General features: G+C 41.5%; 1 protein-coding gene across 1 annotated transcript in view; it reads right to left on the bottom strand.

The window, feature by feature from the left end:
* Positions 1-27,019, bottom strand: part of PDE6A (phosphodiesterase 6A) — a 133,950-nt gene that overhangs the window by 38,873 nt on the left and 68,058 nt on the right. The window contains exons 2-5 of the mRNA XM_082257028.1: positions 8,044-8,196; positions 5,401-5,490; positions 5,110-5,250; positions 4,840-4,914 (exon numbers count right to left, since the gene is read on the bottom strand). Of these exons, the coding sequence (XP_082113154.1) occupies positions 4,840-4,914; positions 5,110-5,250; positions 5,401-5,490; positions 8,044-8,196 (459 nt within the window). The remainder of the gene's footprint in view (positions 1-4,839; positions 4,915-5,109; positions 5,251-5,400; positions 5,491-8,043; positions 8,197-27,019) is intronic.

The raw sequence follows: 27,019 nt of genomic DNA, 5'->3' as shown, positions 1-27,019 counted from the left end.
GAATTCTATGGGCATCTTTAATAAAATACAAATGCATTAACAGACACCCTAGGCAACCTGGTTACAGTGTTGATCGAAAGTTTGGGCACCCCAGGTAAAAATTTGTATTAATGTGCATAAAGAAGCTAAGGAAAGATGGAAAAATCTCCAAAAGGCATCACATTACAGATTAGACATTCTTATAATATGTCAACAAAAGTTAGATTTTATTTCCATCATTGACACTTTCAAAATTACAGAAAACAAATAAATGGCGTCTGCAAAAGTTTGGGCACCCTGCAGAATTTATAGCATGCACTGCCCCCTTTGCAAGGCTGAGACCTGCCAGTGTCTTGGATTGTTCTCAATCATTGTCTGGGAAGACCAGGTGATGTCAATCTCAAAGGTTTTAAATGCCCAGACTCATCTGACCTTGCCCCAACAATCAGCACCATGGGATCCTCTAAGCAGTTGTCTAGAAAACTGAAACTGAAAATAGTTGACGCTCACAAAGCTGGAGAAGGCTATAAGAAGATAGCAAAGCGTTTTCAGATGTCAATATCCTCTGCTCGGAATGTAATTAACCTTCTTAGCGGTATTCCCGAGCGTGGCTCGGGGTTAAATTTCAGAGCCAAAAGCGGTAACCCCATCGCTGGATCCTGTAAAAGAGGTTACTTACCTTGTCACCGGGATCCAGCGATGTATGCGAGCGGTATGCGAGCGGTATGTGGCGGCGGATCTTCCTCCCGATCCTCTCTGTGCCCCGGCTTCCATCTCCTGCGACGTGACGTTCGCAGGGGGGTGAAACCGGCGGCCAATTCAAATGTAAAACACACTGATACCATTCAAAATAAAATAAATTCACATTACATTGCCCCCCAGTGCCCTTTCCTGCAGTTTTACTGTACTTTTTTATGTATATATATATATATATATATATTTGTATATATATATATATATATATATATATATATATATATATATATATATATATATACAGTATATATATATATATATATATATATATATATATATATATATATATATTTATATACATACATACATACATACTTTAACGTATTTATAGTTTTTTGTTATATTATAATTTATGATTTTGTGTTTCAAACTTTATCATACCCAAGATGTTATAAAGCAGTACGCACAGTAAAAAAAAAAAAATATGTAAATAGTTGGTTTGGGCTGCTCATTCTCAAGAATTACATGCAAAATAATGGTACCGCTTTCAGCACCTAAAATCCGAAAGAATCATACCGCCAGGGAGGTTAAGAAATGGCAGTCATCAGGAACAGTGGAAGTTAAAGCAAGATCTGGAAAAATATCAGACAGAACAGCTCGCAGTGATAAAAACAATTCAAAACCCACGTTTGACTGCACAATCCCTCCAGAAAGATCTGGCAGACACTGGAGTTGTGGTACACTATTCCACTATAAAGAGATACTTGTACATCTATGGTCTTATGGACTATGGTCATCATGGAAGAGTCATCAGAATAAAACCTCTTCTACATCCTCACCACAAAAATCAGCGTTTGAACTTTGCAAATGAACATTTAGACAAGCCTGATGCATTTTGGAAACAGGTTCTGTGGATCGATGAGGTTAAAATCAAACTTTTTGGCCGGAATGAGCAAATGTACGTTTGGAGAAGAAGGGGCACAGAATTTAATGAAAAGAACCTCTGTCCAACTTTTAAGCATGGGGGTGGATCAATCATGCTTTGGGGTTGTATTGCAGCCAGTGGCACAGAGAACATCTCACGAGTAGAAGGAACAATGGATTCAATAACATTTCAGCAAATTTTGGATGGTAACTTGATGCCATCTGTGAAAAAGCTGAAGTTAAAGAGAGGATGGCTTCTACAAATGGATAATGATCCTAAACACACCTCGAAATCCATGGGGGATTACATCAAGAGGCATAAACTGAAGGTTTTGCCATGGCCTTCACAATCTCCTGACCTCAACATAATTGAAAATCTATGGGTAGACCTTAAAAGAGCAGTGCGTGACAGACAGCCCAGAAATCTCAAAGAACTGGAAGACTTTTGTAAGGAAGAATGGGCAAAGATACCTCAAACAAGAATTTAAAGACTCTTGGCTGGCTACAAAAAGCGTTTACAAGCTGTGATACTTGCCAAAGGGGGCAGTACAAGATATTAACTCTGCAGGGTGCCCAAACTTTTGCAGACGCCATTTTTTTGTTTTCTGTTATTTTGAAAGTGTAAGTGATGGAAATAAAATTTAACTTTTGTTGACATATTATAAGAATGTCTAATCTGTAATTTGATGCCTTTTGGAGATTTTTCCATCTTTCCTTGGCTTCTTTATGCACATTAATACAAATTTTTACCTGGGGTGCCCAAACTTTCGATCAACACTGTATATCTATATAAAATTACACTACATGACAAAATAAACCAACCCATCCAATAGATCTTTCCCTTTAAAGTAAATATACATGTGTTTGCTAGCCTCTCACACTGAAATACAAAGAGCTAATTTATACATGAAAATTAAACTTGGAAGAAAAATACTAACCTTACCTTACCACCTGCTGCCAATAATGTTGAGACTGAAAATAAAATGAAGGATTTCAAATCCCTCAAGACTATGCTCCAGCACTGTGCAGAAGCACATTTTCACAAGATTTTGGATTCTCAGCTTTTCCAGAAAGCCAAGTAAAGTCACCATAGCCCACAACACTGGAGATCCGTGATTATTCCAGTGTTATAATTTTATAAACTTACCTACTTGGGCATAACGGTCCCAAAATGTTGAGAAAAATCTGGGTGGCATGGGTGGACCTTGTATTTATGGGCAATTGATACATTAAAGCTATCACACTGTAGATTTTCATGTGTTTATTTTTGAGGGGGGGGGGGGTCTTAAGTGGCCTCAACCCTCTATACTCCTTCCTACCATCCCTCTCCCACTTCTTCATGGATCACAACCTAAACTTCTGGGGATTTGATCAATCATTTCTCATATCCATTCACTGCCCCCCCCCCCTTCTCTTTGTCCTATTTGTACTAACTTAATCAAAAATTTTACCTGTTAAATAAAAAATACACCCTAGCCTAGACAAGCATACCCACAAAGGTGCCGATATATGTTACATCCTACTCTATATTCTTTGCACATTTTACTAAAACTGTACAATATGAGGGTCTACCTGAGAAATCTATTTAATTTGTATCTAATAATGCTGGCCCTTGCGCTACATGGTTGTTGGTTTCATATAAAGGAGATTGTACAATCAGATTGTGTGTATGTGTCAGTGTTAAATGGATCTTCATTCGTTTTCTGGTCGTACTAAATCATAAGCAAAAATAATCCTAGCTCTGTTTATAAATAAAATATATCTAAAGGCATTTCCTTTTAGTTTGGGATAGAGTAGGGGAGCGTTAAAACCCCTCTCAAATTCGAATTGCTGTCTGTGTTCCTGCAGGGGAGATTTACCTTTTCTATTTGCCTTAACCACTTGCCGACCGCCGCATGACTATTTACTGCGGCAGTCTGGCTCTCCTGGGCAAACCGACGTAGGGCTACGTCGCTCGCCCAGGAGCCTCTAGGGGGCAAGCGTGCGCCGCCGGAGGCGCGCTCCCGCCCTCGCTCGTTCCCTGACATCCCCGCACGAGTGACTGGCGGCTCTGATGTCCACCGGTCACTCGCGATCTCCCGCTGGAGAGGGAGAAAGGCAGGCGGCTAATGTAAACAAAGCCGTCTGTCATTCTCCCTGATCTAACTGCAGAGACTACACAATCCTGCTATGTAGGATCGTATGTCTCTGGGGTTACATCACAAGCCATGCCCCCCCACAGTTAGAATCACGCCCCTAGGGATACATTTAACCCACTGATCACTAATAAAGTTAACCCCTTCCCTGCCAGTGTCATTTTTACAGTAACAGTGCATATTTATAGCACTGATTACTGTAGTAATGTCACTGGTACCCCCAAAAGTGTCAAAAATGTCAGTCAGGGGTCCGATCTGTCCGCCACAATGTCGCAGTCCCGCGAAAAAAATCGCAGATCGCCGCCATTACTAGTTAAAAAAACCCAATAAAAATGAAATAAATCTTTCCCATAGTTAGTAAACGCAATAACTTTTGCGCAAACCAATCAAAATACGCTTATTGCGATTTCTTTTTACCAAAAATATGTAGCAGAAAACAAATTGGCCTAAAATGTTAAAAAATTATTTTTTTTTTTGGGGGGGGAATTTCATATAAAAAAAATATTATTTTTTTTTTAAATTGTCGCTCTTTTTTGTTTATAGCGCAAAAAGTAAAAATCGCACAGGTGATCAAATACCACCAAAAGAAAGCTCTGTTTGTGGGGAAAAAGGACATCAATTTCATTTGGATACAGCGTCGCACGACCGCGCAATTGTGAGTTAAAATCACGCAGTGCCGAATCGCAAAATAGGCCCTGGTCTTTGAGCAGCCAAATCCTCCGGGGCTTAAGTGGTTAAAGAGTATTATCATTGGACATAAAGTGATCAGAAATCTATACTTTTGCAAGTGTCAAGAGAATAGAAAAAGAGCGTACATTATCCAAAAGGAACACCTGTCCTGATGAGAACTATCTGAGATAGTATTGACCACCTCACTTTATGAAGATTTCTCTAATGTCTTGTGACAGAGAACAAATGGAAATCTACCCAATGGGACATAGACAGCAATGAATATATAAATAAGTTAAAAAACAAAAAAAACAGCACCAAAACCTGACAAGGGTATATTGTATCTAAAAGTAAAAATAAAAAAGTTAGAGCTTTAGCTATACATTAAATTGCTTTTATGTTAAAAAGCATTCAAGTAAGAACAACAAACACCTACCCTGCCATCTGGAGTTCTTGGTCCAGAATATGGTGGCACTTCTCCCATTAGAACTGGCCACTGGTCAAAAAATTCCTGCAGAAAACCGGGACGATAAAAGACATATTACTTTTAAAGATCAACGTTTGCAATATATGTATGATGCAGCACTAATAAAATTAAATATCTCAATATTTTTTATCTTTATATCTAAGCATAAAACACAAATAAAGAAATACAAAGAAAATCTATACATTTCAGGTAAACATGCTGCTGATTAGTGAAAACTACCTTTGTTTTTGTCATATCGAGCAGTCCCACAGAGTATCTTTCACAGTTAAGGAAGGCGCGGACCGTATAAAGTGCTTTGTGAAACTGTCGCTCAATGTCTGTTAGCTCTTCAAATACCTTGTTGGCTGACCACAACAATATCTACAAAAGATTTAAAAAAAAAACAAAGTTAGAAATAGGTAGAACGCTATGGCTTTCAGTTATCCGTGCCATGCACAGAAGGAAACAAAATCAAAGTTATGGATTAGCTTTTAGAAGTAGGTAAATGGCGGTAAGAGGGACACGCTATACCTGGCCTCTTCTAGTCTCACAGTTGTGAAGGTAGGATAGGTGATACACCTTGAGAATCAGGTTGGCAAAGTTGAGGTACTTAAGGAATATCTGGAAAACAGAATAACCACAAATTACACAAACCATATTTTAACTCAAACGTAAAGTTTTAAACAGATGTTGAAACCAGAAAAGAAGGTTTTCTTAAGGGATAAAACTTTTTTTTTTTTTTTTATTCCAAACTAAAACTTTTTTTAAATGTAGGGCATCATGCATAATGCCACTAGTTCTGCTCCAATTCCTCTTCATGTACAAGCGGCTCTGCCATTCATGTTCAAACTCAGGGCATTGATGTAGGCAGCTGGCATAGACTGTCCCTATCAGTATTGGTTGCAATACATACAGTACTATGAGAGTACTTCTGTCAATCACTAGAGATGAGCGGTACAGAAAGGACAGAGCACTCCTTAGACACACCTTAATCTGAGACTGCAGGCTGAAAGTGGTGATGTGCTGTGCAGAGGCACATAAACTTGTAGCACCCAGTGACAGAGTGCATTCCTAGAGTGACAATGCTGCTTCTGCTTGGGGAGGTTGTCACCTTAGGACAGGATGTGCCCATGTAGGCTAAAACTGGCAGTATCAGCACATCAACATTAGGACAGGCAGAAGTCACGGAAAGTATCAAAACCGGATCAAGTGACAGGTAAATCATTATTATTATCATTATAAATTTCATTTATTACTATTGTAAGGTTTATAAATAGTTCAATAAGGCAAAAAGCAGCACACTACCTAAGTGGTTAGCACTTTTGCCTAGCAGCATGAGGGCTTGTCACTTCAAATCCCAACTATGGCACTACCTGTATGGAGTTTGCATGTTCTCCCTGTGCCTGAGGCCTCCCAACCTCTTAAGACATGCTGGTAGGTAAATTGGCCCTATTATGTATATGTGTGGATGTGAGTTAGGGACCTTAGATTGTGAGCTCCTTGGGGGCAGAGACTGATGTGAATGTACAATATTCAGCAGGTAAAATAAGTATTGAAGACATCACCATTTTTCTTGGTAAATCTTTTTCTAAAGGTGCTATTGACATGACATTTTTACGATTATGTCGGTAACAACCCATGCAATCCATACATACAAAGAAACCAAAACAAATAAATTAAGAAATTAAGTTAGGTGTAACAAAATGACACTGGGAAAACGTATTGACCACATGAAGAAAGCGAGGTGCAAAAAAGCATGGAAAGCCATGACACCATCTGAAATCTATCAGTAATTAGAAAGCAATCCTGCCCCTTGTCAGTTCAAATTAATATCAGCTGGTTCAGTCTCAACTGATGGCCTATAAAAAGGTGTCTCATTACCAAGGTGTCACACAAGAAACATCTCATGATGGGTAAAAGCAAAGAGCTCTCTCTCAAGAGAGCCTTATTGTTGCAAAACCTGCTGATGGCATTGGTTACAGAAGGATTTCTACATATTTTAATGTTCCAGTGAGCACTGTTGGGGCCATAATCAGGAAGTGGAAAGAACATAAATTCACAACAAACTGGCCACGACCAGGTGCTCCTCGCAAGATTTCTGACAGAGGAGTGAAAAGAATAATCAGAAGAATTGTCCAAGAGCCAAGGACCACTTGTGGAGAACTTCAGAAAGACCTGGAATTAGCAGAAACAATTGTTTCAAAGAAAGCAATAAGTAATGCAGTCCATTACTCATGAAGGCCCCGTTACTCATGAAAAAGTATGTTGAAGCTTGTTTCAAGTTTACTGCACAACATTTAGACAAGCCTGTGAAATACTGGGAGAAAATAGTCTGGTCAGATGAGACCAAAATTGAATTCTTTGGATGCCATAATACAACCATGTTTGGTGGTCAAATGGCACTGTACATCACCCCAAACACACCATACCAACAGTGAAGTTTGGAGGTGGGAACATCATGGTGTGGGGCTGGTTTTCAGCATAGGGTACTGGCAAACTTCATTATTATTGAAAGAAGGATGAATGGAAAAAAATACCAAGACACGCTTGATAAAAATATCTGCTGCCATCTACCAGGATGATGAAGATGAACCGAGGGTGGACATTTCTGCAAGACAATGATCCCAAACACAAAGCCAAGTAAACTCTCAATTAGTTACAAAGAAAGAAAATAAAGCTGATAGAATGGCCCAGCCAATTACCCGATTTGAATCCAATAGAAATCTATGGAAAGAACTAAAGATCACAGTTCATAGAAGAGGCCCACAAAACTTTTAAGATTTGAAGACTGTTTGTGTGGAAGAATGGGCCAAAATCAAATTTTCCCTGTGTCATTCCATTTTATTACACATAACTTAATTTCTGAACCTATTTGTTTTGTTTTTTTTGTATACATGGATTGCATGGGTTTTTATCGACATGTGGTGAAAATTTCATGTCAATAGTACCTTTAGAAATATATTTACCTAGAAAAATGGTGATGTCTTCAATACCTATTTTACCCACTATATATGTAAAATTCTGGTAATGTATAAATACCTGTAATAAATAATTAAAAAGCAACACAATAAGGCGGAATGCAACAATCCAGAGCAATCAATGTTCTGTCGGTTCTAAACTAATTAAAGATGGGATACCTTTTTCACATCATATTTATCCTTAGCACAGCCTTACCTCTTCATCTCTTTTGGAGAAAGCAGCGCCATTGGTTTTGTTGCAAGCCATTATCACAGCCACTACATCTTTGCCGTTCATCACAGGGGCTGCCAGTATGCTCTTTGTTGCATAGTCTGTGAGCTTATCTACGAAACTGCAGAAGTGGGTTTCCTAAATGAGAAAAGCAGATGTAAGTGAGAAACGATGGGGTTTGAGCAAGAACTAATGTTAAAATTTCACAAGTAAACATTAGAAATAAAGTACCAGTGTCTAGGAAGGTAAAAAAGACATCAAAAGGGAGTAAAACTCTGTTGACATCGTCATTTTTTTAAATTACGCTACAGAAAAAAAGGTCAAGTAGGCCTGGAGTGGTAATTTGCACTTTGTGTATTTTTTCAGATGGACTGGTAAACTTGAGAGGTCCCAAAGATGAAATAAAATATGTTTTATAGTGTTTTCATGTGATTTTACACTTAGCTATTGTAGAAAGTGTATGTGTGCTTCTAACTACAGTTCTCTGACCTCTCTGCAGAGAGGGTAGCAATGCCTGTACTAGCTTTTGTATATGGTACCATATGCCTTAAAGTTTGTGGACATCTATCCTTCATACCAATATAACTTTGTTGGGCATTGGATTCAAGTTAAGATCAACAAGATAAAATCTGTATATTTAGCTAGAAAATTACGTAGACCCGCCAAACATTATGTACATTTTTTTAGAAAAGACTGTGGAGAATAAAATGGCGGTCGTTGCAATATTTTTTTTGGTATTTGCGCGGCGGTCTTTCAAACGCCATTTTTATGGAAAAAATACATTTCACTGCATTTAAAAAAAACTAAAAAGTAAAGTTAGAATGTAAACATCCCTTGTGACAGTAATAGGCGGTGACAGGTATTCTTTATGGAAGGAGCAGGGGTCTAAAAGAGCCCAGACCCCTCCAATGCACTTCAATGTTTTTGAATACAGACAGTTTTTTTTAAATTTGACGCCTTTAGCTGCCATGACGTCATCACGTTGCTTCCAGGCTACTACATCGGAGACCCGATCAAAGCCAATTTCGGCTTTGTTCAGGACTCCAACCAACCAGAGGACGTGCTGGCTGGTTGCTCAGGTCTCCTGGTGGGACGGGAGACCCGGGCAGAGCCGCAGAAGGCGTCGGGAGGGAGGGCGTCCCCTCCCGCTTGCTGGGATAACACCTGAGCGGCTCCCCTGCGGCATCGGCTGTTATCACCTGAAAGCCGACCGCTGGCTCTAAAAAATGGTACCAGGATGATGCCTCTAGCTGCAGGCATCATCCCGTGACAACCACTTCTCTGAGCCACCATAGGGCTACGTCAATTGGCGGGAAGTGGTTAAACTATATATGGTGCATGTGCTGCGCACTGCGCCGTGTATTTTTGTGTGCACAGTGTTCCTAATAAACACTGTGCTGTAGGGACCTCTGTTTATTAGATGCATATTGCACAGTGACGGGGAACGGTGCAGCTAGCTATCGCAGCTCCTTTTTTCCCTCACAATAAGAAATAAGAAATAAGAAAGTGGTGGTGGGTATATATATGCAGTATATATATGCAAATATTTCACATTCCAAAATGTAAAAAAAAATGATATTATGTACACCCAGTGACTAACCCCCCATAACTTTAACCACTTGCCGACCCTCAGCAGTATATATACTGCGGCAGGTCGGCTCTGTCCTGCGAAACAACGTAACTGTACATCGCTTTGCGGGACAGCGAGTGGCACACCCATTCGCCACAGGGGAAGTTGATCTGCGTGTCCAGAGACCGTGATGTCCGCCGGACATCCGCAATCGCTCCCCGTGGAGACAGAACTGCGATCTGCCTTTGTAAACACAGCAGACCACCGTTCTGTCAGTAATGAACACAGGGCTTCTGTGTTCCTCCTATTTAGGAACACAGGTCCCTGTGTTCATTCCATAAGTCCATCCCCTAAGGACACATTTAACCCTTTGATCGCCCCTGGTGTTAACTCCTTCCCTGCCAGTGTCATTAGTACATTAACAGTGCATATTTTTAGCACTGATTACTGCAGTAATGTCACAGGTCCCCCCAAAAGTGTCAAAAATGTCAGTTGGGTGTCTGATCTCTCCCTCCAAAAATCGCCGATCGCCCGCCATTACTAGTAAAATAATAAATAAATAAAAATTACATACATCTTTCCCCTAGTTTGTACACGCGATAACTTTTGCGCAAACCAATCAATATAAACTTATTGGGATTTTTTTTTACCAAAAATATGTAGCAGAATACAAATTGGCCTCAAATGATGATTTTTTTTATTGGGAATGTTTTATAGCATAAAGTAAAAAATATTGCTTTTTTTCCAGAATTGTCACTCTTTTTTTGTTTATAGCGCAAAAAACAAAAATTGCACAGGTGATCAAATATCACCAAAAGAAAGCTCTATTTGTGGGGAAAAAAAGGACATCAATTTTATTTGGGTACAGCGTTGCACGACCGCACAATTGTCAATTAAATTAATCCGGTGCTGAATCCCAGAAAAGGGCCTGATCTCAAAGGGGGAAAACCTACTACTACTGATAAAGAACATCAATATTTGGCAGTCTCATTTGTGCCTACCAAAGGGATACACTTTTAGTTTGGTTAACCACTTGCCGACTATTTACTGCGACAGTCAGGCGCTCCTGGGCAAACCGACGTAGCCTCTAGGGGGCGAGCGTGCGCCGCGGGAGGCGCGCTCCCGCCCCCCGCTCGTTCCCTGACATGACTGGCGAGTGACTGGCGGCTCTGATGTCCACCGGTCACTCGCGATCTCCCGGTGGAGAGGGAGAAAGGCAGGCGGCTGATGTAAACAAAGCCGTCTGTCATTCTCCCTGATCTAACTGCAGAGACTACACGATCCTGCTATGTAGGATCGTATGTCTCTGTGTTTACATCACAAGCCACACCCCCCCCCCACAGTTAGAATCAAGCCCCTAGGGATACATTTAACCCACTGATCACTAATAAAGTTAACCCCTTCCCTGCCAGTGTCATTTTTACAGTAACAGTGCATATTTATAGCACTGATTACTGTAGTAATGTCACTGGTACTCGCAAAAGTGTCAAAAATGTCAGTCAGGGGTCCGATCTGTCTGCCGCAATGTCGCAGTCCCGCAAAAAAAAATCGCAGATCGCCACCATTACTAGTTTAAAAAAAACAATAAAAATTACATAAATCTAGTTAGTAAATACAAAAAACTTTTGTGCAAACCAATCAAAATACGCTTATTGCAATTTTACCAAAAATATGTAGCAGAAAACAAATTGGCCTAAAATGTTAAAAAAAATTGATTTTTACATTTTTTTTGAGAATTTCACATAAAAAAATTTGAAAAATATTGTTATTCTTTCAAAATTGTTGCTCTTTTTTGGTTTATAGCGCAAAAAATAAAAATCACACAGGTGATCAAATACCACCAAAATAAAGCTCTATTTGTGGGAAAAAAAGGACATCAATTTAATTTGGGTACAGCGTCGCACGACCGCGCAATTGTCCGTTAAAGTCACGCAGTGCCGAATCGCAAAATAGGCTCTGGTCTTTGAGCAGCCAAATCCTCCGGGGCTTAAGCCTCCCAACTTTCTGAGATGGAAATGAGGGACACCTATTAGCAAAAGTATGTAGGCATAGGACACACCCCCTGCCACGCCCACCCTTTAAAGGAGAATTGTACAAAAAAAGATTAGTTAAACCCACAAATGCTTTTTTTTTTACCTTACCACTACCATTCCTTCATATTGGCTTTTGGAATTTACAAATGCAGCGATTTAGAAATTGGAGGAAAGGTTTAGTGCTGAAAAACATCTTTTAAAAGATAAGTTTTGCATTTTATATACAACTATATTGATCAGACCAAAATGAGGGACAAAAAAGGAGGAAAGAGGGACTTTGTTCTAAATCGAGGACAGTCCCTCAAAATCAGGGACAGTTGGGAATTATGTAAAAGCGGATACCAAAAGTGGATATTTTAGGCCAATGTCAATTGTAACTCTGAACTGAATAAAAAATATTTTTTTTAAATACTGTCAGCTACATCAATATAAGTTACACTAGTAATGTTTAGAGGCCAGATGGTAGCAGCTGTAATTTCACACTATTTCTCTGCTCATGAATTACTTATTACTAATATATGCCTTTTCTACCCAGGATTTACTTATATATATTCTGTGCAAAACTGTACAACATTAGTATAAAAGATTTTTAGACCCTTTCCTGGCTCTTCTATGATTTATATAAGTTTTAGACAGATAATTAGATCAGACAAGTAGTTCAGACGCCTCTCTGAGGTTCTTAGGCAAATTGTCCTGTACTGTTAGCTTAAAGTGTTACTAAACCCAGGACCCTGAATTCAATATATCTGGTCTACCACAGTACACAGAACATGGAAATGCAATTGTTTTAGTAAATATAAACTGCTAAATACCTTTTCTCATCAGCAGTATATAGCAGTCTTGTGACTTCTATTAGACACCTAGGGAAAAAGGGCAACTGCACTGATAATACCTCTGCGCATCCCTACAGTAACATAAAAGGGCTATGACGGCATTTGTTGGCTCTTCTGCCATTTTGCTGTCTTGACCGAATGCTGATCACATATACACAACATCCAGTGAACGGACATGAAAATGTAACCACTGTACGACCGCTCACATTGCTGGTACTGCGGCAATGTGGCTCGTTATCGTCCAGCGACGTAGACCTACGTCGCTGGTCTCCTCTCCTTGTGGGCGTCGCGCACGCGCCGCCGCCGCCGGAGACTCGCTCCCGCTGTATCCTAGTTACAGAGGGAGTCGGGCCAGGGGAGTAGTGGCGGTGATCACCGCTGCTCTTCCCCGATCGTCGGGGATCTAGTGTGGAAATCCGCCCGCTTGAGTAAACAAAGCGGGCAGATCTCCTAAGTGACAGGCAGGGTCAGTTTGCAGGGTTCAGCATAGCCGCAATGTCGCAGTCCCGCAAAAAAAATCGCAGATCACCGTCATTACTCGTTAAAAAAAAAAAACACCAAAAATGACAGAAATCTTTCCCTTAGTTAGTAAACGCAATAACGTTTGCGCAAACCAATCAAAATACGCTTATTGCGATTTTTTTTTACCAAAAATATGTAGCAGAAAACAAATTGGCCTAAAATGATAAAAAATTTGATTTTTACATTTTTTTTGGGGAAATTTCATATAAAAAAATATTGTTGTTTTTTCAAAATTGTCGCTCTTTTTGTGTTTATAGCGCAAAAAGTAAAAATCGCACAAGTTATCAAATACCACCAAAAGAAATCTCTATTTGTTGGCAAAAAAAGGACATAAATTTAATTTGGGTACAGCGTTGCACGACTGCGCAATTGTCCGTTAAAGTAACGCAGTGCCGAATCGCAAAATATGGCCTGGTCAGGAATGGGGTAAAACCTACCGGTCATAAAAATACGCTCATTGAGAATTTTTTTGTCAAAGACATGTAGCTAAATACATTTTGGCCTAAATATATGACAAAAATTGAATATATTGGATATTTTTTAACTGTCAAAGTAGAAAAATATTGTTATTTTTTCAAAATTTTCGCATTTTTTTATTAATATCGCAAAAAATAAAGAGCGCAGAGGTGATCAAATACCACCAAAAGAAAGCTCTGTTTGTGGGAAAAAAAGGACGTACATTTCGTTTGGGTACAGCATTGCATGACCGCGCAATTGTCAGTTAAAGTCGCACAGTGCCGAATCGCAAAAAGTGGCCCAGACGTAAGACAGCAAAATCCTCCGGTGGTAAAGTGGTTAAAATGTGTGCTTTACATTTACAAAACATTGAGGTTAATTAGAGCAACTTCACTTTCAAAGTGAAAGAAAGTGAAAAATGACATTACAAAGAGTACCCTATAATGCGCAAGGAAAAATAAATAAAAAACATGGATTTCTGCTTGCACATGATTGGAAATTAGCACAACTTCACTCCATTCACCTCAGAAAATTTGCTTTGCGAAGAGGAAATTCACTTGAGGTAAAGTGATTAAAGAATAGCGCTGCTCTGTCTATAATATAATAGTGTTTTGAAGAGTAAATCTCAATTGACTTTTGTACGGGAATTCTCATGACTAATTATAACTCTAAATTGAAATGCAATAAACGTGCAGAGTGAATTGTGTAATTACACTGCTTTTTTCTAAATAAATCTTTTACTTACTACACTATGAGAGTATTCTTCATATATCCCCACTTTATAAATGGCAAGAGGATCTGTGGAAACCGCTGAGAACATCTATCATCCATAAATGCTGGTTAAGCATTGGGAAAAGTATAGAAACACAGAGGACATCAAGTGGCAAAAAAGAAGTATAGCAGTTCCATTGGAGATTTACTACTACACGTTTTTCAAGTTTAAAGGGTAACTCCACTATCGTGGGGAAAAAATCAGCAAATAAAGAAAAAAACAATATAGCGTAAACAATTGTGACACAAATCATATGGTAATTGAATGTTATTAACCACTTAAGCCCCGGAGGATTTTCCTGCTAAAAGACCAGGGGGTATTTTGCGATTCGGCACTGCGTGAATTTAACGGACAATTGCGCGGTCGTGTACCTAAACGAATTTGACGTCCTTTTTTTCCCACAAACAGAGCTTTCTTTTGGTGGTATTTGATCACCTGTGCGATTTTTACTTTTTGCGCTATAAACAAAAAAAGAGCGTAAATTTAGCAAAAATAGCAATATTTTTCAAATTTTTTTATATGAAATTCCCCCCCCAAAAAAAAATGTAAAAATCAAAATTTTTTAACATTTTCGGCCAATTTGTTTTATCCTACCTATGTTTGGTAAAAAAAAACGCAAAAAGCGTATTTTTATTGGTTTGCGCAAAAGTTATCGCGTTTACTAACAAAGGGAAAGATTTTTGTCATTTTTGTTGTTTTTTTTTTTAACGCGTAATGGCGGCGATCTGCGATTTTTTTGCGGCGGACAGATCGGACCCTTGACTGACATTTTTGACACTTTTGGGGTTACCAGTGACATTTCTACAGTAATCAGTGCTATATATATGCACTGTTACTGTAAAAATACACTGGCAGTGAAGGGGTTAACTTTATTTGGGAGGGAGGGGCTGTGCTCCCCAGACCCTCCCAGGCTAGTGACGTTAATTAACGTCACTCTGCCTGGCAGGGGCTGACCGCCGCAGTAAATCTACTTGCGGCGGTCGGCAAGCGGTTAAAAATGACTTTTCCTTTTCAATCTGCAGCTTTTGTAATTTTCCGAAAATGCAATGCAACATGGCTACCTGGAGCTGTTCTGTATACAGAATGTGTACTGACCACACCCCAGAAACATAATTTCCTGCTTGTGTGATTAGCTCACCAATTTTCCCAGAAGTCTACTTAAATTTATACAAGTCAGAGTTCTGCAACCAAAATGTCATTTTTGATGAGATACTCCCAATAAGAAAATGTCTAAAGGGATGCAGCAGCTTTCCTCACTAGAGCCCTGCAGCTGCCACAGCTGATAGATAATTACGAAACCACTCCCATTTGACCCACTCAGCACAGAGGCAAAATAAACACAGATTTCTTCATAATAACAAAAGGTAGGAATCTGCAACAAAAAATGTTAAAATCCTTGCAATGTACAGGAATCACCCAGAGGAGAATGTTTTTTTCTCAACAAAAGTTGACTTAGGCTCCATGTACACGGGACGCTGGAAATGGCCGTTTAGGAGCAGTTGGGCGTTTTTTTCAGAAGCCCCTGAACCCATCTACATTTTATCTTATCTGTCCATGTACACCAGGTCGTTTACAGTCATTTGCAGGCAGTTGCGTTCAGGGACTGTTTTTAGAACGCAATTATTTGCGTTCAAACGTGTGTTTTCCGGCGTTTTAAACGCACAAACCCGTCCGAACGCGTCTGAACGCGTCCGAACGCGTCTGAACGCGATGACCCGCGTTTAGCGTTCGCGTTTTTCCATTTTAAAGGGGAATAATTTTTATGACCTCTAGGAACGCTTCTAAACGCAAACGCCCGCAAACGCTGCTAAACGCCCGCTAAACGCGGGTACAAACGCGACTGAACGGACGTTTCAAACGTCCTAAAAATTCCAGCATTCAAAGGGACTTTTAACAACGTCCCGTGTACATGGAGCCTTACACTTTAATTCAGGTGAGAGGCTAGTAAGCACATTGGTGACACATTGGATGAAGATGAGAATAATTCACACACAAACTATTTGATCTATGGTGAAGGGATATCCCCTGGACATACATTATGGACTTTGTTTGTGCATGATAATCACAATCTTTTTTACATGCTTCTAATCGGTTTTTGTAATATGAGTCTGTTCCTTTTGTAATTTCACACTAATGCACGGTGCACTTTGGAGGATACTATATGGTATTATTTTGCATGTTTATTGCATTTCAATTTAGAGTTATGATTATTTATGAGAATTCCCATAAGTCAATCGAGATTTACTCTTTTCAAAAGGTTGTGTTTTAATAAAGAAATGATTATGGTAATTGATACCTACATCCCGGATTTCGTGATCTGAAAAACACCAATGTCCAGTAGGACATTGGAGAAATGGAGTGGGCTTGGTGGGACTTTTCTGGTATCGTACTCAGAAATGTATGACTAGATAAGTATATAAAATTGAACAAATTTTATTGGATTGTCTTATTAAAACCAAAATATTAACAATTTACAAAATTGACATTACATAACAAACATACAAAAAACAATACATGTGTAACCAATACAATACTGGTGACTTTTCAAGAGGTTATTGATAGGTAAGGTCCTCCTTATTGGGGTGTGGGGCTTGAGATGCCTCCACCATAATTATATAAAAGTCTATATATATATATGTGGAATGTTAATTACTTGTATTTGATATTTTCATAGATGGTAATCTCTATTGAATTATTTTCGCCCCTGAGGAAGCAATTCTTTTTTGCGAAACATGTCGAGCAAGAATTATGGTGGAGGCATCTCAAGCCCCACACCCCAATAAGGAGGACCTTACCTATCAATAACCTCTTGAAAAGTCACCAGTATTGTATTGGTTACACATGTATTGTTTTTTGTATGTTTGTTATGTAATGTCAATTTTGTAAATTGTCAATATTTTGGTTTTAATAAGACAATCCAATAAAATTTGTTCAATTTTATATACTTATCTAGTCATACATTTCTGAGTACGATACTAGAAAAGTCCCACCAAGCCCACTCCATTTCTCCGAGATTTACTCTTTAAAACACTATCATATTATAGACAGCGCAGCACTATTCTTTATTCACTTTATCTTTGCTATAAGTCTCGGATGAGCTATTAGGTGCGAGCAGCAGTCTTTCACATTTTTTTATACACACATACACAAGATAGAGTGAGAGCCATTACACATTCTTTATACTCACTTGAGGTAAAGTTGTGCTGACCTATTCAAGTATCCATTTATCCAAATTATCCACTTATATTCAAGCAAAAATATTGGATTCCTTGCAAAGGGAATTTTCACTTTGTTATTTACACTATTGCATGGTGGCAACAAGAGCTTCAGTTTGATTCACTGCCAGAAAAAGTTCTGCAGAACGTCCGGCTTCTATTGGACAGGCTGCTGTAGGCCGATTGTCAGCTGGTTTCTGTTGAGACGGCCAATACCGGCAGATATTCTGCCCATGTATACCAGGCATTAGATAAGTCAAAATTCACTTTGTAAAGTAAAATCTAATTTTGGCTCACTGTACACATTACAATCTAACCATACAATCAAATTTAGGTCTTCCAAACCTTTGTAATATGAGGACCGACCTAGGCTATCTAGTAAATGCATATCCAATTAGGCAAGCCCATGTAATACACGCTTCTCCACAAAACAATAGTGGAGCGCTAAGATAAATGAAATAGTATGTGCAATACAAAAGTGCAATGCAAATATATTAAACTATTATGTGTCACCACAAATTGAAAAAAATAAAACAAATAAATTCAAATGTGCAGCCAAAAACGGATTCTTCGATTATGAGGGAAATAACAGATGTGGATACCAAAGGCCACCAAGCTTCTTCATGAGAAACCACGCAGCACCTCAGTGTGCAACAGAGGGATTATTTCCAGAATCATATGACCCCCAATTAGGAGTGGTCAACCAGCGCTTGTGTATCAATCCAAGATATCCAACTTTCTTCAAAACCACATGTCCGACTGAGTATATACACACAGCGATCTATTACAATGCAGCAGTACCTTCATTCGACATGTGGTTTTGAGGAACCTATTTTGGCACACCTGTGGGCACAATCAGGGCCAGCATTAGGGGGGGGCAAACTGGGCAACTGCCCAGGGCCCCGAGTGTCCAGGGGCCCCCAACCGCCCCCTGTCAGCGGAGCGGAGGCAGCGTGACACTATATGCAGGCGGGCAAGGGGAAGACTGATCATTCGGGCAGTCGGGCGGCACTGCCCGAGGCCCCGTGGTTGAGGGGGGGGGGCCCCACAGCAGTCTGTCCCTGGAGGTGCCTACACACTCTTGCTCAGCTGAGGGGCGGGGCCACACGTTCCCGCCGCGGGGGGCAGCCAGAGTGCAGAGAGAGAAGAGAGCGGAAGACATCTCTCAGCCAGCCCAGCCGGCAGCCACCCACAGGTTGTGACAGGTACGTGGAGATTTCTAGTCTGCTCTGCTGGCTGCTACTGTGCTTCTGTGAAGTTCGTGCAGGAGAATGGAGATAAGAGTCTGCTGCTCTGCTACTGTGCTTATCTGTGTAAGTTCCGATTCTGAAGCACAGTAGCAAGGGGAGGGGGGAGGGGGGTGTCAGTGTGCTACATAGGCTTTGGAAGCAGCCCTTAATATGGTGGGAAACAAATTTTGTCAAAGCAATTCCAACCTCTCTCTCTCTCTGGAATTGCTTTTTTTTTTAGACTCTGTGACTTTTTTTAGACTCTGTGGTGAATTGTGTGGTGTCGGGGGTGGGGGCGTGACACAGCAGTGCTGACTTTGGTGGGGAGATCACATATTGGGGGGGGGTGTCAGTGGTGGTAAGGGGGGGGGGATGACACAGCAGTGGTGAAATCACATATTGGTAGGGGGTCTGTGGCACAAACCCCCTACCAATATGTGATTTCCCCACAAAATTCACCACTGCTGTGTCATCCCCCCCCCCCTTACCACCACTGACACCCCCACCAATATGTAATCTCACCAAATTCACCACTGCTGTGTCATACCCCACACATTTCACCACTGACACCCCCCCCCCACCCCAACATGTGATCTCCCCACCAAATTCACCGATCACCACCATTGTATCATACCCCCCCCGCACACAATTCACCGCTGATCTCCTCACCAAATTCACCACTGCTTTGTCATTCGGAGGGAATGACAAAGCAGTGGTGAATTTTGTGAGGAGATCAGCGGTGAATTGTGTGCGGGGGGGTTATGATACAATGGTGGTGTAGCCCCCCCAAAACCACACAATTCACCACTGACACCCCCCCACCCTAATATGTGATCCCCCACCAAATTCACCACTGCTGTGTCACCCCCCCCCCCTTACACCCCACAAAATGTGATCTCCCCCAAATTCAATACTGCTATCATTCCCCAACACACAATTCACCACTGACACTCGGGGCTGACGATTCAGCACTGCCCCCCCACCAATATATGATCTCCCCCAAATTCAACACAACACTGTGATCCCCCCCATCCCAATATGCGATCCCCTTCAGACCTGATCATTCACTACTACCTATCCCCCCCCCCCCCGTCCCGACGTCACCTTCCCACCCGCCATCAGAGAAGAGGCAGTGGGCGGCGCGCATGGAGGAAGAATAGTCCAGTGTCCGGTCGGAGGACACCGGTCCGACCGAGTCGCGACGCCATGGAGGAGGAAGAAGTCGACTCCCGAGCAGCATGGTCACCAGGGAGTCGGGACATGCTGGTCAGGTCACTGTGCATTGATGGGGGACATGCTGTGCTGGTCACTTTGCATTGAATGGGAACATGCTGGTCAGGTCACTGTGCATTGATGGGGGACATGCTGGACACTGTGCATTGATGGGGGACATGCTGGTCACTGTGCATTGATGGGGGGCATGCTGGACACCGTGCATTGAATGGGGGCATTCTGGACACTGTGCATTGGTGGGGGACATGCTGGTCACTGTGCATTGATGGGGGCATTCTGGACACTGTGCATTGGTGGGGGACATGCTGGTCACTGTGCATTGATGGGGGACATGCTGGTCACTGTGCATTGATGGGGGACATGCTGGTCACTGTGCATTGAATGGGGGCATTCTGGACACTGTGCATTGGTGGGGGACATGCTGGTCACTGTGCATTGATGGGGGACATGCTGGACACTGTGCATTGAATGGGGGCATTCTGGACACTGTGCATTAATGGGGGACATGCTGGACACTGTGCATTGAATGGGGGAATTCTGGACACTGTGCATTGAATGGGGGCATTCTGGACACTGTGCATTGATGGGGGACATGCTGGTCACTGTGCATTGATGGGGGACATGCTGGACACTGTGCATTGAATGGGGGAATTCTGGACACTGTGCATTGGTGGGGGACATGCTGGTCACTGTGCATTGATGGGGGACATGCTGGTCACTGTGCATTGATGGGGGACATGCTGGTCACTGTGCATTGATGGGGGACTTGCTGGTCACTGTGCATTGATGGGGGACATGCTGGTCACTGTGCATTGATGGGGGACATGCTGGACACTGTGCATTGAATGGGGGACATGCTGGTCACTGTGCATTGATGGGGGACATGCTGGTCACTGTGCATTGATGGGGGACATGCTGGTCACTGTGCATTGATGAGGGACTTGCTGGTCACTGTGCATTGATGGGGGACATGCTGGACACTGTGCATTGATGGGGGACATGCTGGTCACTGTGCATTGATGGGGGACATGCTGGTCACTGTGCATTGATGGGGGACATGCTGGTCACTGTGCATTGATGGGGGACATGCTGGACACTGTGCATTGATGGGGGACATGCTGGTCACTGTGCATTGATGGGGGACATGCTGGTCACTGTGCATTGATGGGGGACATGCTGGTCACTGTGCATTGATGGGGGACATGCTGGACACTGTGCATTGATGGGGGACATGCTGGTCACTGTGCATTGATGGGGGACATGCTGGACACTGTGCATTAATGGGGGACATGCTGGTCACTGTGCATTTATGGGGGACATGCTGGACACTGTGCATTGATGGGGGACATGCTGGTCACTGTGCATTGATGGGGGACATGCTGGTCACTATGCATTGATGGGGGACATGCTGGTCACTATGCATTGATGGGGGACATGCTGGTCACTGTGCATTGATGGGGGACATGCTGGTCACTGTGCATTGATGGGGGACATGCTGGTCACTGTGCATTGAATGGGGACATGCTGGACACTGTGCATTGATGGGGGACATGCTGGTCACTGTGCATTGATGGGGGACATGCTGGTCACTGTGCATTGATGGGGGACATGCTGGTCACTGTGCATTGATGGGGGACATGCTGGTCACTGTGCATTGATGGGGGACATGCTGGTCACTGTGCATTGATAGGGGACATGCTGGACACTGTGCATCGATGGGGGACATGCTGGACACTGTGCATTGAATGGGGGAATTCTGGACACTGTGCATTGATGGGGGACATGCTGGTCACTGTGCATTGATGGGGGACATGCTGGTCACTGTGCATTGATGGGGGACATGCTGGTCACTGTGCATTGATGGGGAACATGCTGGTCACTATGCATTGATGGGGGACATGCTGGTCACTATGCATTGATGGGGGACATGCTGGTCACTGTGCATTGATGGGGGACATGCTGGTCACTGTGCATTGATGGGGGACATGCTGGTCACTGTGCATTGAATGGGGACATGCTGGACACTGTGCATTGATGGGGGACATGCTGGTCACTGTGCATTGATGGGGGACATGCTGGTCACTGTGCATTGATGGGGAACATGCTGGTCACTGTGCATTGATGGGGGACATGCTGGTCACTGTGCATTGATGGGGAACATGCTGGTCACTGTGCATTGATGGGGGACATGCTGGTCACTGTGCATTGATGGGGACACGCTGGTCATTTTTGAACCAACCTAATGATTGTTTGTTAAGTCACGCAATTTTTTTACAGTGTAATCCGTCATTGGTGATAGTATTAGAGTTTTTATTCTATATTTGTTGCCCTGGGGCTTTCTATTTAGTGTAAATGAGTAGCGCTATGTGCAGAGCTGTGTATGTTCTTTATATGGCTCTGCTGCTCCTCACCCAGGCCTACTTATAATAGATCTGGATGAGGAGCAGTAAACATAATAGAATATTGTAATTGATGTGATTATAATGATTATGATTATAATTAATTTAATGTTATTTAATTAAAGCATATTTTTATGTAGTTGTATGTTTTATTTGGCTAAATTGATTAAATGCGCCAATATTTTTGGAAGAATATAAAAAAATTTGGGGCCCCACTTTTAGGTTTGCCCAGGGCCACACTTTGTCTAAAACCGGCCCTGGGCACAATCCAAATCTCAATGCCTGTGTCCATAGACACAGGAACAGCAATTGACAGACAGCAGAAGTAGCCAATGGCTCCCACTGCCTTAGCAAAGCCTGTGAGACCGGGAAGTGAAAGGAAAGAGCTGCTACAGACGGGCACAATGCTGGATTGAGTGATATCACTACCTAAACATTTTTTACCTTAATGCAGAAAATGAATTAAGGTAAAAAATGTTTGGGCTTTAGAACCACTTTAAAACTGAACTCCAGGAAACCTAGATGTCTCCCTTGCAGTGGGACTGTGCCTGAACTGTAAAGATGAATTGCTTGTTTGGATCTAGGGGCTTGGTGAAGCACTTTAACTTACCTAATATCTGCTCCTTCAAGCTCCCTGCTGCTAGACTGGTCCCTACAGCCTCTTCTCTCCTATCCTATCCTCCAGTATTCTGAGGTCCTCCAATGTCATCAAGACTGATGTAGGGACCAAAGCCATGCATTGAACTTGAGGATGCTAAGGAATATTCTACCTCCAGAGCATGGGGGAGCACCATTTGCCAGGGCTTTAGGTAAGTAAAAGAACATCTCTGTCCCCTAGAGCAGTGTTTCTCAACTCCGGTCCTCAGAGCACACTAACAGGCCAGGTTTGCAAGAAAACTGAAATACATCACAGGTGATATCATTTGCTGCTCAGTGATTGCAGTTTTCTAGTCAGCATCTCTCCAAGGTAATACTTAAAATCTGGCCTGTTAGTGTGCCCTGAGGACAGGAGTTGAGAAACACTGCCCTAGACTAAAAGAGCAGTTAACATGTATTTTTTTTTTTTTTTTTTTTACGTTTTATATACACTGGGGTAGACTTAGAATCCCTATAAGGTTTTTATTACTGTCTGTGTCCCTGCTGGGAAGATTTGCTGTCTGTCCTGGTGACCATCATAAATCAGCAAAAAAAAAAAGAGTGAGGAAAATCCAAAATTTTAAGTCACCGTAGGAACACCTATAAAGAGGAAATCTTCCAGTGTGGACACTGGTTCCAAGTACAACCATCTAAGAGGGAATATGGACTTTGAGGAGATCTCCCTTTGCTTCCTGTTGTGTTTTAAAGACAGTAAGTTAAAGTGGTTGTAAACCTGAGACATGAAATAGGAACAAAGCATGTCCCTCTATAGTGTGTACTTGTCTCAATTAGTCATGAAATAGGAACAAAGCATATCCCTCTATAGTGTGTACTTGTCTCAATTAATCATGAAATAGGAACAAAGCATGTCCGTCCATAGTGTGTACTTGTCTCAGTTAAAAGCACTAAGTGTCATTCCTCTTCTTCATTCCTCTGCTATCAGCATGAATCACTTCTGACAAGTTTTCCTGACACCAAGAGAAAAAAGGTGACAGGGGAGGGAACCCCAGCACACAGCCTGTGAATTACAGTCTCAGCTCAGTTCCTGTGTTCTGTGTAAAAGAGGGTGTATCCCTTCCCTCCAATCAGCTCACACAGCTCTCCTCACTGAGATCTGCAGAGTGTGACTTCAGTTCTCCGCCCCCTGTTTTCTGGAAACTCAGACAAGCTTTAAAAAAAGAAAAGAAGGCTTCAGATAAACAGGTACAACTTATTTAGGAGGATTTGTTTAATCTCTGTGTATCACCCAAGGCCAGTCACTTCATTGAGTATTTGGAAGTGTTTACAAACACTATATTAGAAAACTCCCCAATGGGACACACTTGGCAAGAAAGCCCTCTCTACTCTACAAGTCACTAATTGTTTTATGTTTTCATAAAATTTGCTAATTATTCAAAGAAATGTACATATTACTTCTGGAACTTAATTACACGTGTCAAAAGTCATATTTTGCCATTATTTATAAAATGTTGTACCTATTAATTACCCCATTTTGTTTTGCTACATTTCATGGTGAAGATAACTTTTTCAAATCAATCATTTTCCTTTTTTGTCACATATTTTTGCTAGTTATGTAAACAAGCCTAAACCTTGTTTACATAACTAGTAAGAATTATTTTATTTTATTATGTATTATTATTTTATTTTAATTATTTACATTATTTTGCTCACTTTCTAGATAATAGCCAGAAGAAATTCATAGCTGCTATCACAATGATGACCTGCAGATGGCAGAGCTTGCTCATATTTCAATGTGAATCCTTAGATTTATCTTATTATTGTCTCATAGTTAAAAGATTAACCCTGAATACTAAAGCACTGTTCAAAATGTTATTAAATATGATAGAAATAATTAAAATAAAGTAGAATATAATAAATAATATAATATAATGCTCAAACAATAAATGCACTAGAACATGTTTTTAAACGTTTTGCCGGAAAAGCAACATTTTAAATAACTTTAAAAATATTATATCATATCTTGTTTTTTTTTTTTTTATTTCAAATACTTTTCTTGGCATTTCATTCTCAATAGATTTTGTATTCAGTGGCCAGTGACCATAAACAAAATATGCATGAAGGAATGTGTATATAACTCCCTATACATGGGATACAGATTTTTCAGTATAATATAGTTTCAACACAAAATAATGAAAATTAATGCCTGTGTAAACAAATAATTAAAAGAGACTTATATAGTCACCCACTTAAAGATGATAAAATATTATACAGCTTTATTTTTTTCATTATTCCCTACAAACAGGACCAAAATGTACCCGAGGAAAAAAAGGTTAATCTATACAATAAATAGAGGTATGGAAAAGTCAAGGCTTTCCAAACAACAACCAGACTGGGGTATACTTGTCTTGTTGTATATTGTCTCTGATGCGCAAGGAGCCATCAATTGAGCCAATGATGGAGCTATGCTGTAGGAGACAGTATGTGTTGTCTCTATTGTCTTAGGCTGGCTGCACCCTATGCTATCTCTGTACAATCTTCTGAAATTACCTAAATTATGTAATATGAGAAAAAAAATAAAATAAACAATACATTTTTTTTTTTTTTTAATTAAGCAGGCTCTTACACTACATTGTTGATTGTATATCAAAAGGAGACTACCATAAGACTGTATTCTACACCGTGTGCACAATTTTTAGGCAGGTTGTATTTTTAAGGATTATTTCATTATTGAACAACTACAGTGCTCTTGGTCAATCCAAAATGTTAATAAACCTCAAACCTGAATATTTAAGAAAGAGAAAGTGAGGTTCTGGCTTTCTTATGAGAATGAAAGGAAAAGGGGAACAGTAATAAGCCCCCTTTTCCTCATGGGAGAGTGGCTGGGGAAATAGGTAGAATAGTTCATAAGGTAATTCTCCCTCCTTTTCTCCTCAGGTAAAGAGGGAGGGACTCCTAAGGTATCCTGAGGGAATAGAAATAGTGGGCGTGGTGTTGCAGGGGTCAGAGCACCTATAGGAATAGGTATAGGGTAGAAGTTTCTAGAGCCCTCTGAGCCCCTATATAAGGTAGAGCTCTCCTCAGAGGGGCTCATTCGCCTCAGAAGATTTAGCAGTGTGAATTCAGGAGCTGCCAATTTGGAGTATAGGAGACTTCTGAGGCGAGAGGATGAGCCTATTGAGACAAATTATAGAAAGAGCAGGGGAGGACGGTGGTGAAGAGTGGTTACGAATGTGCTTAAGCTTACCAAGGAATGCGAGACAAGCAGCCGGTGGAAATTCTGCTGCGGACGTGCGGGCGGAGGTGATTCCAGCTTTGAATGCCCCGCCGACGGAAGAAGATACGGCTGAGATGGAAGAAGGTCCGGGTCAAGTGGGAAGAAGCACCGTCATGTCGGAGGGACGGACGAAGAGGAAGAGAACGCCTGCCAGGCGGCACTCACAGTCACCAGCGAGACCTCCCGCGAGAAGGCCCGGGACCGGGACACAGCGCAGGCGCAGTGACCGGGAGTCAGCGTCATCAAGCGGCGCCGGGAGCGGAAGAAATGAGGAAGGCTCCGGTCGTGGAAGTCAAGCTCCGGTGCCGGAAGAGTCTCCGCGGCAAGAGATACAGGGCGGGAGCGGAAGAAGAGCTGAAGAGCCGGCGGTGGAAGGTCAAGCAATCCCGGTGGTCGGGGAGGAGCTGGAGGAGAGACTACAAACACAGCAGAATAATGAGAATGGTGAGTGGACAACGCTGCCAATTCTCTCCAATATATCTGAAATGTTATTTAAATTGTCTAGAGATGTTAGGGAGCTGCAGCAAAACAGTAGATTGGTTCAGAATAGCCAGGTTGCAGAGCCAGCTTTGTCAGCAGCAGAAGTATGGGCGCCACCTTGTGGGGGCTTAGCTAAAGACAGGAGCATGCAGGAGAGTATGGTGGATTTAGTTGAATTAGATGGTAGACAGGTGGCAAGGTCACAAAATATTCCTGAAACATGTCTTAAAGAAGCTATACCTTGTGAGGTGTCACCGCTGGGCTTCCATCTTTCACAGGGAATAAAAGAAAAGATTTGGAGAGGTGAGTTTATGGATATACTATCTCTTCTGCCATCAGCTAGAGAAT

Source organism: Pelophylax lessonae, assembly GCF_965119305.1.
Source record: "Pelophylax lessonae genome assembly, chromosome: 4".
Classification (NCBI taxonomy): domain Eukaryota; kingdom Metazoa; phylum Chordata; class Amphibia; order Anura; family Ranidae; genus Pelophylax; species Pelophylax lessonae.
Note: the sequence above shows the minus strand (reverse complement) of the source record. Positions and strands in the feature narration are given on the sequence as shown.